Source organism: Brachyhypopomus gauderio, chromosome 5 (assembly GCF_052324685.1).
Source record: "Brachyhypopomus gauderio isolate BG-103 chromosome 5, BGAUD_0.2, whole genome shotgun sequence".
Lineage (NCBI taxonomy): Eukaryota > Metazoa > Chordata > Actinopteri > Gymnotiformes > Hypopomidae > Brachyhypopomus > Brachyhypopomus gauderio.
The window spans coordinates 14420975-14435483 of NC_135215.1; the positions used below are offsets into that span (position 1 = coordinate 14420975).

General features: G+C 47.9%; 1 protein-coding gene across 5 annotated transcripts in view; it reads left to right on the forward strand.

Annotated features, from left to right (window-relative positions):
* The window catches only part of enox2 (ecto-NOX disulfide-thiol exchanger 2), a 174634-nt gene that overhangs the window by 117625 nt on the left and 42500 nt on the right, over positions 1-14509 (forward strand). For all 5 annotated transcript variants that reach the window (XM_077005888.1, XM_077005887.1, XM_077005889.1 and 2 more), the window contains 2 exons: positions 4872-5000; positions 13567-13722. In XM_077005888.1, the coding sequence (XP_076862003.1) occupies positions 4872-5000; positions 13567-13722 (285 nt within the window). The remainder of the gene's footprint in view (positions 1-4871; positions 5001-13566; positions 13723-14509) is intronic.

The following is a 14509-nucleotide window of genomic DNA, read 5'->3' on the forward strand; positions in this document are numbered from 1 at the left end:
GCTCGAACCAGTTAAAGACTTTTCTCGGATTGGGTGTCCAGGTCATCACACGCAGCCACGAAGATCGAAAGCTTTTAAAGTGTGAGCTAATTACTCACGCCATCTCCCCTCCACCGAGACGCTCGGGGGCCCGCTGGGAACACGACTGCAGGCACCGACTTTACACTGCGCGGCTGATAAAGTGTTGGTTTCCTTCAAGAAAAAAAAAAACTCTTATCAATGGTCGCCCATCATATTTCAGTGTCAGGGGCCATCTCAATGTGTTTGACGCAGAGAGGGAACACTGGAGGCCTCTGCAGCTGTCAGTCAGCCAGCGAGTGATAGCGCTTTTAAAAGTGTTGAGGGGCATCACTTCAGAATGCCCCGCGACAATCGTCTCCATGGCCGTAGGCGTTTAGGTTACGCCTTGCATGAGAGAGTCCGGCGGGGTGCTACCCTACAGCCTTGTGTTCATATTCTGTTTTCAAGGTTATGCTATTATAAAAAAGGAAAAGGGGGGAGGAGGTGGGGCTTATTGAACTCGGGTTGTTTGCCATTAATGTGAAGCTTTCAGCAGGTGCCTGTGTGCTGATGCCCTCACCTAATGCCTGCACACTCCAGCTTTTAATAATGCTCCACGTCTCCAGAGACAATACAGAGTCCTGGGCATTTCACACATAGAAACCAAAAGGAATTCACAAAGAGGTGATCGCTAATGCGCCCGAGTGGAGTTTTAACAACCATATAGTGTGTGTGTGTGTGTGTGTGTGTGTGTGTGTGTGTGTGTGTGTGTGTGTGTGTGTGTGTGTGTGTGTTAAGCCGCTGTGTCTTTTCAGACTGACACGTCTATTGTGTGTAGAATATTCCATGCAGATGACACCCAGCTTTCACACATCTTCCCATCTAATCATCGACTGGCAAATTATTCTTTTCTTCAACATTTCAAGGTGTTCTTTCATTTCAAGCAAAAATGTCTAATTAAATGGCAGTATCCCTATTGTATTATACCTAGGCAGAAATCAGAAAAGAAATGGGAACATTTTTTCTTAGTTAACATAATAATGTCCTGACATATTGACATGGTTTGTTTGTAGAGTCAAGGGTAACTAAATACCTGAATTTATTTGCTCAGCTCAAAGGTAAATTACTGTAAGATGACATGGCCTATTGACTGTAATAAACTTACTTAAAATTCTATCTCAAATATGCTAGTAATTAACTGAAGCAGTTCTAAGGAAAAAGAAATGTTTTGAGGTTATTTTAATTATTCTAATATGTAGCAATTAGGAGGCTGTTCTCTGAGACGATCGTTTATGATGCGGGGTAATGAATGGGCTGGGTGTGTGCCAGTGTGAGGAACCTCCTCAGTGCAGTCCTGCATGTCCCGCAGGGAGGTGTCCTGCCAATGCTGCCCTAAGACACAGTAATTGGACATTTAGCTTTTAAGACCTCGCAGGTGTAAAGTAAATTTCCCACAGCTTTCCTTGGGCTGAACCTGGACCTTTAAAAACGGACAGCTTTATTGAGAATGTGTGTGTGTGTGTGTGTGTGTGTGTGTGTGTGTGTGTGTGTGTGTGTGTGTGTGTGTGTGTGTGTGTGTGTGTGTGTGTGTGTGTGTGTGTGTGTGTGTGTGTGTGTGTGTGTGTGTGTGTTTATTTGTGGGCTAAATACGTGTGTATTGCTTTGTAGTCTGTGTGTGGTCACAAGAAAACATTGTGGATATTGTGTTTTCAAAACACTAATGTTGCAGCACTAATGCAAATAATTGTTCACATAAGTATCAAGTATACAACAAATGTTTTTCTTTGCACTGTGATATCCCCACAGCTGGTTTTGTTCCACCAGTGTGCTATAGGGGAGCAGAATGTCCAAGCACACTGAGCTACCACTGGCTTAATGTGAGTCATCTTCAGTTGTGACCTGCTTATAGCCAGTGTGGCTCTAGAAGTCTCAGGTCACACCAGTCACCATGGAGTTCACCTTCCCTGATATTACTTCATTTATTCTGAGTCAGACAGAGCACAAACATGGCTGTTTGCCCCGGGCCTGCCCCCTGGCCGCTGTTTGCCCAGTTTTGATTCAGCCCGTAGGACTTCAATCTCTCGGAGTCGTCAGGATCAGCTGTTTCATCTGTCTTGGCAGGAAGTATGGCTGCAGTCGGGGTGGTTCCCTAAAGCAAGGCAGCTCTGGGCAGCCTGGGGAGTGTCTGTTTGTCTCCCGCCAATAAAGGGCCTGCAAACCCATAATGAGGCCCTGGAGAAGCAGCTGGGTTATTTGCGTTGCTAAACCCCACTTAGTCACCCACTTCCTTAGGACTTTTGTTCTTGCTTACATTTCAGCATGGGCTGTTCTTGCTTGTCCCTTCAACATGGGCTGTTAATCCCTTCAGCATGGACTGTTCTTGCTTGTCCCTTCAGCATGGCTGTTCTTGCTTGTCCCTTCAACATGGGCTGTTCATCCCTTCAGCATGGCTGTTCTTGCTTGTCCCTTCAGCATGGGCTGTTCATCCCTTCAGCATGGACTGTTCTTGCTTGTCCCTTCAGCATGGGCTCTTCTTGCTTGTCCCTTCAACATGGGCTGTTCATCCCTTCAGCATGGCTGTTCTTGCTTGTCCCTTCAGCATGGCTGTTCTTGCTTGTCCCTTCAACATGGGCTGTTCATCCCTTCAGCATGGCTGTTCTTGCTTGTCCCTTCAGCATGGGCTGTCCGTCTCTTTCACTTATTGCTCACTTGGTTCATTCTAAAACCATTGTTAATATTTCATGGGATGGATTGAATTGGACCTGTATGTCAACCCTTGGAAGCTTGTAATGTCCATGCTCTCTGAGGAAGTGGTTCTGTACCAATTTGCCGATGGATCTTCTTTTTCAGCTCTAACTGGGCCAGGTGTAGATATTATTATATATATGCCTCCTTTGGCAGTGCAAAGTAGTTATTACACCCTGAGCACTAACTGGCATTATTAGAGAAAGGTACAGGTTTATGGTATAGCACAGTAATGATAAATCAACATTTTCTAAGATTTTGATCATCATAATATAGATCACACTATATGGTAAATATAGTAAAATCTGCACTAAAAAAAATTTTAATGTTCTCAATATTTTGTCACTGTTGACTGAAAACGTATACTTAAAAAAAAAGCCACAATTAGGTAAAAAAGTGGTACATATTTATATAACAGACAATTTTTTCACATATTTCTGTGAATAGCAAAGTTGAGGTCTGTGCAGTTTCATATGCAATGGTTATGTCACAGTATTACGGCATCTACATGTCTGATGATAATTGTGTTTTATAATAATAGTACATTATCATTATATTGGCCTTCCGTAATTAAAATATTATAAAAATAATGTTTTCAAATTGCCGTTTGCATTTCCTTTTGCGCAATTTGCACATCAAATTATTAACACCTTTCAGTCATTGCTGTTTAATTTATACCCTTGGACATGATTATCAAAGATAATTAAGTACGACGAGGATTATATTTAAGGTTTAGCTGAACTGAATCTGACATTTGTTGGATGAGGAATTGAGTAAGCAGACCGTCTGTGGTGTAAATATTAACAGATAAATCACTTCCACATCTGTGACCACGGAGACGAGCATAAGAATTTAGAGTAGCAATCTCATTTCTTCATCTCAGCTCTGCGTTCATGTCTCCCCTCGGTGTGCCAGCAAGACCCCCTACCCCCCCTCACTTTCATCCTCCATCCTCTCTCGTTTGATTGTCTCTTCTCTCTCATTAATGAGTGTAACGTTGCATCAGTCACTGCAGAGTAATGTCTGTCGAGACACGCCCATGATTAACAGGTTTCCTGAAGGACAGTCGTGGTTCAGAGTGTCTCGTTCAAGCTCTGACAAAAGCCTGAAACACAGAGAACACTCCTCTTGTCCGGCGGAGGTTGATTCCTGTGTCGGCTCGACGGTGAAGGACGGAGAATCAATCATCTAGACAATAAATCAAGGACAGTTCTCAGGCCTTTGAAAAATGTCACTCCTCAGGTGACCCAAAAATAGCTCCAGCACTTCAGCTGACTGGCTCTGAATTCATTAAAGAGAAGCACGTCAGACAGAGAGGAAACTCGTCTGTAGTCAATGATAACCTGTGAACTCTAGCAGGATATCCACATGTGTTGCTGCATGCCTAGTTATTTCATTTGCCATACACTGCTTTTATGAGGGCAAGTAGCTTTCTATGTAAAATGCCAGGAAGAAATATTTGGATTTGTCATTGGTTTTCTCATTTTGAAACCTGTCTTCCTCTCTGTAAATCCCATGTGTATTGGACATCAGTTAACAGGGATGCTTCTGACCTAAAACCTTCGTATTACGGTCGAATGCTTCTTTTCTTACAGCCTTGCATGGACGCCTTGCTTCTGAGAGCAGATTATAGTGTTTCATCCAGGCATCCATCTTCCTCTGACCCTGAGAGATGTAGAGGAATCGGAATTAGAGCAGCCACGCCTTGCTGTTGCAACTCAATCGCAGTGTTTGACACTGCGTGCACGTGCAGTACCTCTACCGTCTGGAAAACCCTCCGAACAGATTGGGACGGAGGTGCCTTCCTCGGCTCCCCGCGCGGTTCACGCTGATCCTTTGTTTATTATTTCACTTGAGGCTCGTCGGTAGGGATTTGCATTATGTTAGTTTGTAGTTTCTTCACACTTGGCAGGAGCTGATGATGCCAGAGAGCTGTTTGGATATTTTGTGAACGTGCATGCTCATTCAGAATTCAGCCTATTCTGAATTCAAACTTTTTGCTTTTAATCCTGCACAGTGCCATTTATATATATTTTTGTTTTTCAGGAAACAGGGTGTCAGTGAAACAGAGGGAGAGTACTTCCAAGGCTCCTAATTCTCCTGTTTTTCTCTCTTCCCCTGTGCAGAGGGCTTGCGTAACATCGCCATGGACTCCGGCTCTTTGGGGATGCCCATGTCGGACCCCAACGCCTGGGCGACAGCCATGACCAACCTGGGCATGGCGCCTGTGGGCATGACGGGGCCTCTCCTCTCAGGTAATCCTCCACAGACAGGGGGGTCCGTGTCACCAACTACCTCTCCAGTTCTTCCTTCTGTTCCGAGGTGAAATCTGGTTTGCTTGCGCCATTCTTCAGATGAAGCAGATGGTGGTGTTATTCTTGCAGTTGTGGTTGCGGCGTCTAAACAAAGACTGATAGCTGAAGGATGTAGTGTGTTGCAATAAAGGAGTGTTCAGTGAGAGAGGCCAGTGCAAAGACCAGACTTACAAACTAAATCAAAAACACACAGAAAGTACCACATATGTAGCTATAGGAATCTAACTAAGATTTGTTTGTTCAGATGCTCTGTAATGTTTGTTTATTACATTTTTTGTTTATTTTCTTTCTGCTCTAAAGAAACAGGTTGCTTCTGCTGTTCACTTCTGATTCACCTTTCAGTCCACTTCGGTTAACATTAAGGCCATGGAGGGGGAATTCTAGCATGAATTCATGTTGAGTCCATAATTGGAGTGAGAACTTCGGTCCAAGCTCTCCCACTGCAGCCAGTGGGGCCAGTTAGTCTCAGGGCTCTTCTGGCCGCTCTGTTGGTAGCGCAGTGTGATGCTCATGTGTGTCCCTCAGAACAGAGTCTTCTGCAGCCAGCGAAACAGGCAGCTGAGCCTCTCTGCATGGTGCTCTGCTGTGAGTCACAGCTCTGGAGCGCAGAGTTAAAACCTTGACACCTGCTGCACTTGGAGCCAGCCGGCCTCCTCCGGAATCCTCCTTCCCACGGCGAGTAGGCGGGTAGGCGGGTAGGCGGGTAGGCGGGTTCCGGGGCGCCGTGATCCCACCGTCTTTGCGTTTCGTCTGGGATCAGCTCGGGAGACGTAGAGTGGAGACACGACTGGAAGGCCCAGTAAGCCAGAGGCTGATATTGCTTCCCGGGTTTGGAAGCGCGGAGTGGACCGCGTGAGTGGAGACGAGTACGTCACGTGGGCCCTGGCCATGCTGGTTTGTGTTTCTTCTCCAGCTGCCTCAGACCCGTGGAATGCACATGCATCAGCGAAACGTTAGCTCTAAGTGCTCTTCATCCCCAGGACGTCTCCAAGAATTACTGCAGGGCATGGGTCTTTCCTCCTGCCTGTTAGATCTGCCACTCTGTGCACTGTATAAATCCACTCCATCATCGTTTTAAATTGACGCCTCATCAGCGGATCTATTTACGTTGCCTTTTCCCTGTATGAGGGCATCTCTGAAGTGGTGCAGGATGGCACCTACCCACACTGGCCACATTTATTTCACTCATATTGAATTTTGGTGGCAATATTAACTGAGCCATACAGTCCCCCATTTGCGAGTTCACTGCTGAAGAGCTTTATAGCAGGTTATAGGCCGCCTTTGAAAGGGGGTGGAATATTGAAGGGCAGTTTATGTGGCAGAGACCAGGGAGCCTTGATCCATGAGCTATGGAGAGGACCACAGGGGGCCTCTAATGTGCACCGGCTCCATGAAACCAGAGCACTGCCCCCGTCCCTCATCCCGTATGGCCAGCCCCTCTGCCTCCTCCGGCCCCGTGCGTCCAAGGCTGTCTGCGGAGTACAGATGGAGATCCGAGCGTCCCACTGCGTCACATTAGCCTCATGTCTGGAGGAATCTGTTCCACGCCACATTCCGACCATGATCCCGCAGGCAGTGGCGTGGCAGTGTGGGCTTCTCGGCTGGCCGGGGCCCTCCCCCGGGACGTTGGGGCCGCCCCGCTCCCCAGGCTCAGGTGGCCTGAGTCGACCTGACCGGCCGTCACACGACGAGCGGCAGCGGATCGGAGTGCACCAGGGAGGGGCCGGCGCTGTCTGGCTCTGATGCCCCCCTCATTAATCACACGGGGGAAACAGCTGTTGCCTTCCCTTCTCCAGCCTGCGGCAGACCCCAACTTTCCACGACCTCCGTTCCACACCACCGGTTTGCTGCATCAGCAAGTTTTGCCACTTCGCTGGCACTCAGAGCGATTACATGTAGCCCTCATCGTTTCACTGCGAATTTATATTGGCCAATCGGCTAACCTCAAACCTGCAAGCTCGGAAAAGTTTGGTTCACTAATGTGTGTGGACAGCTACGCAGCTGCATCATTCCAATGAAGTCTGGTCCGCTGCACCTCAGGGGATCAGAATGAGCTCAGAATGGGCCCTTGAATTGGCTCCAAAGGACTATTTAGGTTTATTTCAAGTTCTAAGCCACCTGTGCTTATGTATTAACTGCTTCCTATTCACACGGTGGACTGTATCAACACACACTACTGTTCCAGGCCCCAAGGATCTAGGAGTCGAGCCAGATTTGAAGACCTTGCAGTCCAGACTAATATTTATGGGGAACTTTACAATTTATTCCAAAGATCACAAAGGCACGCGTACCCTGTCGTGTAATCCCATGGTTGGGAGATCCCACAGAGGAGCGCATGGCGCTCATTGGTCTCTGGCATGCTCTCAGTGCCAGGTTGGTCCTTACTCCCAGGAGCACGTCTGTCCCGACCCTAACCAAACTGGACCTTCACGCAATTCTCAGTCGTCAAACTGGAAATCTCTATTAGTGTTAATTATTCCTTTCATAAAGTTTCCGTTTCCCCTCCAGTTCCAAGGGCTCTATTGCGGAAGCCAAGTGGATCGGCTCTCGACTTCTCATCCAGCTGTATAAATAACACCCTGTCCTATTAGTCTGTCAAAGGCCTGTATGTCTCAGCTCTCTGGAGGAGAAATAGCAGTGCCAGCATAGCAGAGGAACCATAACACTCTTCCAGTGGCGGATTTTTACAGCTTAGCTCTGCGAACTCGGAACGGCTGTTCTGGTCGTGATTTACACGTCACCACAGGACTCTGAAGGGCTGGAGTGGGGATCAGTGTCCTCCATGACAGGGTACGGCTTTAAGCAGCCCTCCTGCCGGGGTCAGCTTTGCCTCATCATTTCCTCGTTCGAGCGGAATCTACTGCCTTCTCCTAAAGCATGGCAAAGAGAAACTTCTAATCGTCACTGTATGGGGAAAACGAGAGCTGTGACGCTTTCATTTTCACCAACATCACCGACTAAGAATCTGTTTGCGGCCCCCGCGTGCTGAGCACACAGTACACAGTAATGCTCCGCTGGGTTCCAGACGCGGCCCATCGCGCCATGTTATTTGGCTAGGCGACATTAGCCAATTTACCGCAGCCTTCTGGGAATCAATGGCCTTTGCTGATGATCATGAGAACTGTTTTCAGGGTAATGGTAGCAGCCGCATCAGGCAGCCACCTGGTCTTACTCTGTACGATATTCTGAACACCATTAGTACCACAAGTAACGGTTTTGGACGTTGCTGGGACTTTATATTCGATACTGCTGTACATACCGTCGTTAGCGTAGCAGCCTTTGGGTGGAACAAATGAGGCTTTGTGGCTAAGCCCTCCAGACGGCGCGTTAATGAAAGTAGATGGCTCTGTGCAACGCGATGATTTCATTAATTTGTTTTTTGTTTATATTTGGATTACAGTCCAATCACGCACAGGGACTGAGACGGGGATTGATTGGACCTATCAAAGCTGTTAAGCGAGGTAAAAGAAGATAAAGAGTTTTGTGCCTCTATAGGTGGTTAATGCGCACACACACGCTCAGAAATAGACACTGCAGACTCCTTTTACTACACTGGCCTTGAGTTATGAAGATGAATATGAGTCATATTCTTCACAGCACTTTGTTGTCAGCTCCTGTTAAGTACTGTTTACAACAGGCTCTTTAGGAGAATAATGTGTCTTTTGCTGACAATACTCATGATTTTCTGCATTATCTGGTATGATTGTGATCTTCCCACTCGATGACAGTTCTCTGAGGAACATTGAGATGTTTTTTTTTGTTTATTTGTTTTGGTTTTGGTCATATCCTCATCTGATGGGCATATCAGTATCAATCTAACTCCATCATAACCCTGGCTTACTGCAGATGGACTGTACGGGAAATCAGAAGTTCCTGGATGAGGAGTTGTTCTCCTGTTTCTGGAGTCTCCCCTCCGCTCTCTGCTCTTGGCGTTAGGGCCAATACCGCTGTTCCCAGCCCCGCCCCCTTTTTCTGCCTCATGGCAGTGCCTCGGCCCGATCTCAATGTCAAACTGCCGTCCTCCAGGCCCGAGATACATCACTGAGCCTCTTGGCACATAACGTGAGGCAGGGGCGGAGGGGCGGAGCTCTGCACCCCTCATTAAACAGGCCAACCTGCCTCTTGGGATCTAGCTGTGCATCCGCTAGCACAGCTGCTGGGGGCTGGGGGACGTTTGCCCAGAAATCAGGGGGAGTGAAGGAGTCTATGCAGCACTGCACGGTCCGACGACACCGCCGCTGGCCGACCGGCGCGCTCTTACACGCCACGCTGGGCTTTCAGACCGAGCTTCTTGATAGATGGCTGTCTCATAACTCCACCGCCTTTGGTGAGCCTATGCTTTAGGACGATCACATTTCATAAGGCCGTGCAAGAGTGTCGGCATGGATATTGTACATCAATATTTAAAGCTGTGCAAAGTGATCCAGTTATGAAATATTTAAAACCCACATTTGTTTGAAGATTTTTATTTTTTTTGTTGGTTCTACAGTTCTTCTTCATGTCTATATATCATGTTTTGTGTTCCCTTGCGTCACAGCAATAGGGGGAGTTTCTCTTGGTTTCCCGCCGCTATCTCTCCACTCTGCTCTGCCACATAAATAGAGCCTTAAAATTGCAGTGTAGAGAAGCTCCTGTAAGGGCCGCCTGTAGGATTTAAGATCCTCCTCTTCCCACTGAGTTTCTTCAGCCGCCTGGTCTTGCTCATTAGCTGCAAAACACAGATGCGCTTTGCTCTCGGTTCTTCATCAGGTCCTGCACATCCTGGCTGATTCCCCCCCCCCCCCAAGCTGCCCTGAGCTCCGTCTCACTGCCTGTGTTGGGGAGGGAATCGCTGCTCCTGAACTAGAACACCGAGGCTTCCTTTGATCAAACCCTGAGTGGCTTTTGTTTCTTTATTTCTTTTTCTTTCTTCTTTTTTTTTTTATTCATCCTGAAAGATGGTTTTGGTTGAGACCATCTGTCCTACGCATGTCATGAATAAATCTCATTCTCGCCTCTAATTTTTTAACAGCCCGCGTTTTTCTCCAAGAGCAAGCCTGTGATTACTCCTGCTGCTTAGCACAGCTCGCTCCATCCGAGGGTGGCTTCTATAATTCATCAGTCTCTAAGCCCTCCGCCTGGGCATCGGGCGTGGGGGTGCTGAGCCTGGCACCTGCTGGCTGCAACCACATGAAAGGTGGATGTTCTCATCCTTCCGTGAGACAAACTGTCAGACACTGCTTTGCTCTTTAAGTGTGGTGATGGGCCAAGGGAAGTGGTGGTTGGGGTGGGGGGGTGTTGACTGGTGCTAGGTTTCCCAGCTTTCTTGTTAACCACAAGGGCAACCAGTGTGATGCAGAGAGGTGATGCTCCGACACGTCTGAGACCGAAGGGTGCTCCTGTCGCACTGACGTGGTGAATGTGTATGTGACTGTAATGTCAAACCTGTCGCACTGACGTGGTGAATGTATATGTGACTGTGATGTCAAACCTGTCGAACTGACGTGGTGAATGTATATGTGACTGTGATGTCAAACCTGTCGCACTGATGTGGTGAATGTGTATGTGACTGTGATGTCAAACCTGTCGCACTGACGTGGTGAATGTATATGTGACTGTGATGTCAAACCTGTCGCACTGATGTGGTGAATGTGTATGTGACTGTGATGTCAAACCTGTCACACTGATGTGGTGAATGTGTATGTGACTGTGATGTCAAACCTGTCACACTGACGTGGTGAATGTGTATGTGACTGTGATGTCAAACCTGTCACACTGATGTGGTGAATGTGTATGTGACTGTGATGTCAAACCTGTCGCACTGACGTGGTGAATGTGTATGTGACTGTGATGTCAAACCTGTCACACTGATGTGGTGAATGTGTATGTGACTGTGATGTCAAACCTGTCACACTGACGTGGTGAATGTGTATGTGACTGTGATGTCATAGCCAGCAGGAAGGGCCCCTTTTACTCACAGATGAAGATGACATGCACACGTGGAGATAATCCACCGAGCGCCTTTGAATAAAGCACATTGTGCATATGCATATTTCATGAAAATAATACATTGCAATTCGCGACAGCAAATCACACGGCAGTATGAATAAATATTTAAAACAGCTGCCTCACTGGTAGGAGTCTTTTTGTGGCATTTACAAGCAGTTTAATCATCTGTGAATAGCGTGTACACTGACATGTGCGCCCTATGTAGAATCCGTGGTGCGTATGTGTTATATATATTACACACACACATACATACATACATACATACATACATAGACACACACACACACACACACATCCTGGGCTTTGTCTGTGATATATTTGCTTGTTGATTGAAAGGCCGTCCATCAGATCTCCTCCTGGTTCCTGGTAGCGCTGATGAGTGATGAGCTGAAGGTGATGTGTCCCTGTCTCCTCTAGGCCATGTCAGTGTCCCTGCACATCGCCCCGTGTGCCACCCGTCAGCTGCCAGCCCCTCGCCTCCTCCGTCATTTTTTTCATGACTCATTTTTATCCTTTTGTTCCACCTGGGAAATGCGTTGCGGACATATTATTTCACTTGTAGCGTCCCCTTTGGGGTGAGTTATGGAGATGTGATGGGTTGCACCCTGGAGCATCTTTGGGGCTCGGTGTCTTCCTCATGTAGCAGTGCCTTCCAACCTAAGATCCATTTCCCATAACAGTAGTGACAGTATGTTCCCACGTTACTATTCAGAGTCCAGGTACTCCACCGTGTTTCAGATTGGTTAAGGAGGTTATCCAGTGCTCGGATGAAAAACTGCCCTTCTGAGCAATCCAGGGTGTCTTCTTGGCTTTTTGAGCGGAGCTGGGTGATGAAGTGGGTGAATTAGCACTGCACCTTTAGAGGCCACAGGCTGTGTCATGGAGCTTGGGCTGTAGAGCTGCCCGGGGCACCTAGCCAGACAGCTGGCTCCGCCCCCAGCTCCTGTGGAGAGGCACCTGGACAGGTCCGCTGTGATATCTCACCCGCCTCCGTGTGCAGCCGTGGCACTGACGGCACCCGCTCAGAGGCGGCGCGCGGGCCGACCGGACCAGCTGTCTGCGGCCCGGCCTCTGTTTCCTCGTGCTGTAGCTCCAGGCCGCCACCTGCTAATGGAGCCGGTTGGAAAAGACGTCTGCCACCTGCGCGTCTCTCATCCGTTTTGGCTCCGTCTCGCGTCTGGTTTGGTTCGGTGTGTCTCCGGACGCATCTGCACCTGCTTTGTCATCGACGGGCCTGTGAGAGCGCAGCTCGCATGGAGTCTGGGCTTCTTAATGTCCTCTGGAGGAGTTTCCAGATGATGGATTAAGGTGGGTAATGTAATAAAGCAGGCCTTTTGAGACTCACTTGAGCCCACCTGCGTGTTCAGGAAGCGTTGGATCATGGGATAGCTTGTTTCTGAGGAGCAGTCAAGCGGGATGCATGCACATGCCATTTAAATAAAACCTTGGCATGATTGGAAAGAGTTTCCTGATGATATGTAACTTTTTCCATTACATTTGTAATGAGTGGCCGTGACCACAGTGAATGGGACTTATCCACATCAGAATTAATAAGTGGATTCCTAGTTCAACTAATGGACTAATACCCACCTGAATTAATGGATGGATCCTCATCTCAACAAGTAGATTGATCTCCTCCTGAATTTAGGGGTGGATCTGCATCGGAACTAATGGACTGATCCACCCTGAATTAATGGATGAATCCCCTTCTCAGCTAAATGGACTGATCCTCACCTGAACTAACTGACAGAACACAAATTACTTGGAAAAGATTTTTATAAATCTAGAGATTAGTCAGACACAGCTAATCATTTGCCTGTTTGATTTTAAAATGAATATAATCTGTGCTTGGAAATACAAAACTTAGCCTCCTTGTTTGTTCTTTTCATTCGTATTTTAAATTTATTTACTTATTTTACATACATCCGGTTTTTACGAAGGCAAGTATGGTGATGTGCATAGCGTGTTAGATGCGCTCGTTGAATTCAGAATCGTGCCATTTCCGCTGAGCGCAGGCAACCGTGGCAGAGCCGTTCTGGGCCTCGCTGTCCCCACGGGGGCAGCTCTGACTGGACAGGGACCGGCCGGCACCATTTCCATATCAAAAAGCCTCCTGCAACTGCAGCGCAGGAGCTGTAACAGAAAGCCATTGTGCTTTTGCAGCTTTGGCTTCCATTGTGCTGGTGGCCCTGACTCCCTCACTGTGCTTGAGGACGCCATGTGTGCTGTCGCAAACAACCGTCGAAAAAGGAGCCAGTCAATAAAAACCAAATCACTCTGAAAGCCTTTTATATACTGCAAAGGATAGCGAAAGATCCCATGTGTGCTGTTGCAAACAAGAACCAAAGGAAGTCAGTCACTTAAAGCACATTCACTCTGAAAGCCTTTGATGTATTATTTATGATGAGGGTGGGCGTGATCTTCTGTTGCGGGGTAATATAATGCCACCGCGTGTTGGTCCGAGTGATGCATGTTTCTCCGGCCGGGTCCTTACCTGTGTTCTTTCTCCTGGCCCCAGATTTTGACCCCAGTCTGGGCATGGTGACTGGCATCGCGCCCATGAACCCAATGCTGCCCGGCCTTGGCATCGGACCTCCACCCATCTCCCAAGACTTGCCTGTCGTCAAGGAGATCATCCACTGCAAGAGTTGCACCCTGTTTCCCCCCAACCCAAGTAAGTCCATCGGTGTACTGACCCTAACCCGTGTACTGACCTGTGTACTGACCCTAACCTGTGTACTAACCTGTGTACTGACCCTAACCCGTGTACTGACCTGTGTACTGACCCTAACCTGTGTACTGACCCTAACCCATGTACTGACCCTAACCTGTGTACTGACCCTGACCTGTGGTCCAGATCCACTTCCCCAGTGCCTTACACAGTTCCTTACCTGCTAATGCCTCAATAAGCGCTGTTTTCTACCCACATTTTATACAGCACTACTGACATCAGCAGATATGCTGACATGAATTACTGGCCACATGAAGAGGCTGCTGGTCTCGGGGAGAATTACTCCTCCACTTCAGAGATACTTTGCTGGCTTAGTATTGACTTGGCATTCAAATTCTGACAAGCGATACAGCCTCACTCTAGATCTGACTGTGAGCACAGTCACCTGCCACTCAGAAAGCTGTACTGATTGATTACTGAAGTGCTTTTCTCTCTCTCTCTCTCTCTCTATCTCTCTCTCTCTCTCTCTCTCTCTCTCTCTCTAATGCATACATTTAACATAGATGTGTGTGTGTGTGTGTGTGTGCGTGTGCGTGTGCGTGTGCGTGTGCGTGTGCGTGTGCGTGTGTGTGTGTGTGCGTGTGTGTGCGTGTGTGTGTGTGTGTGTGCGGGGTGGTATGGAGCAAGGCGAGGTGAAGCCCAGGCCGTAATTGAAAGGTCGACCTGTGTAGAGACTAAAGCACTATGGCGTGTGAAATATGTTCCAGAGCGAGCAGAGGGTGAGTGGATG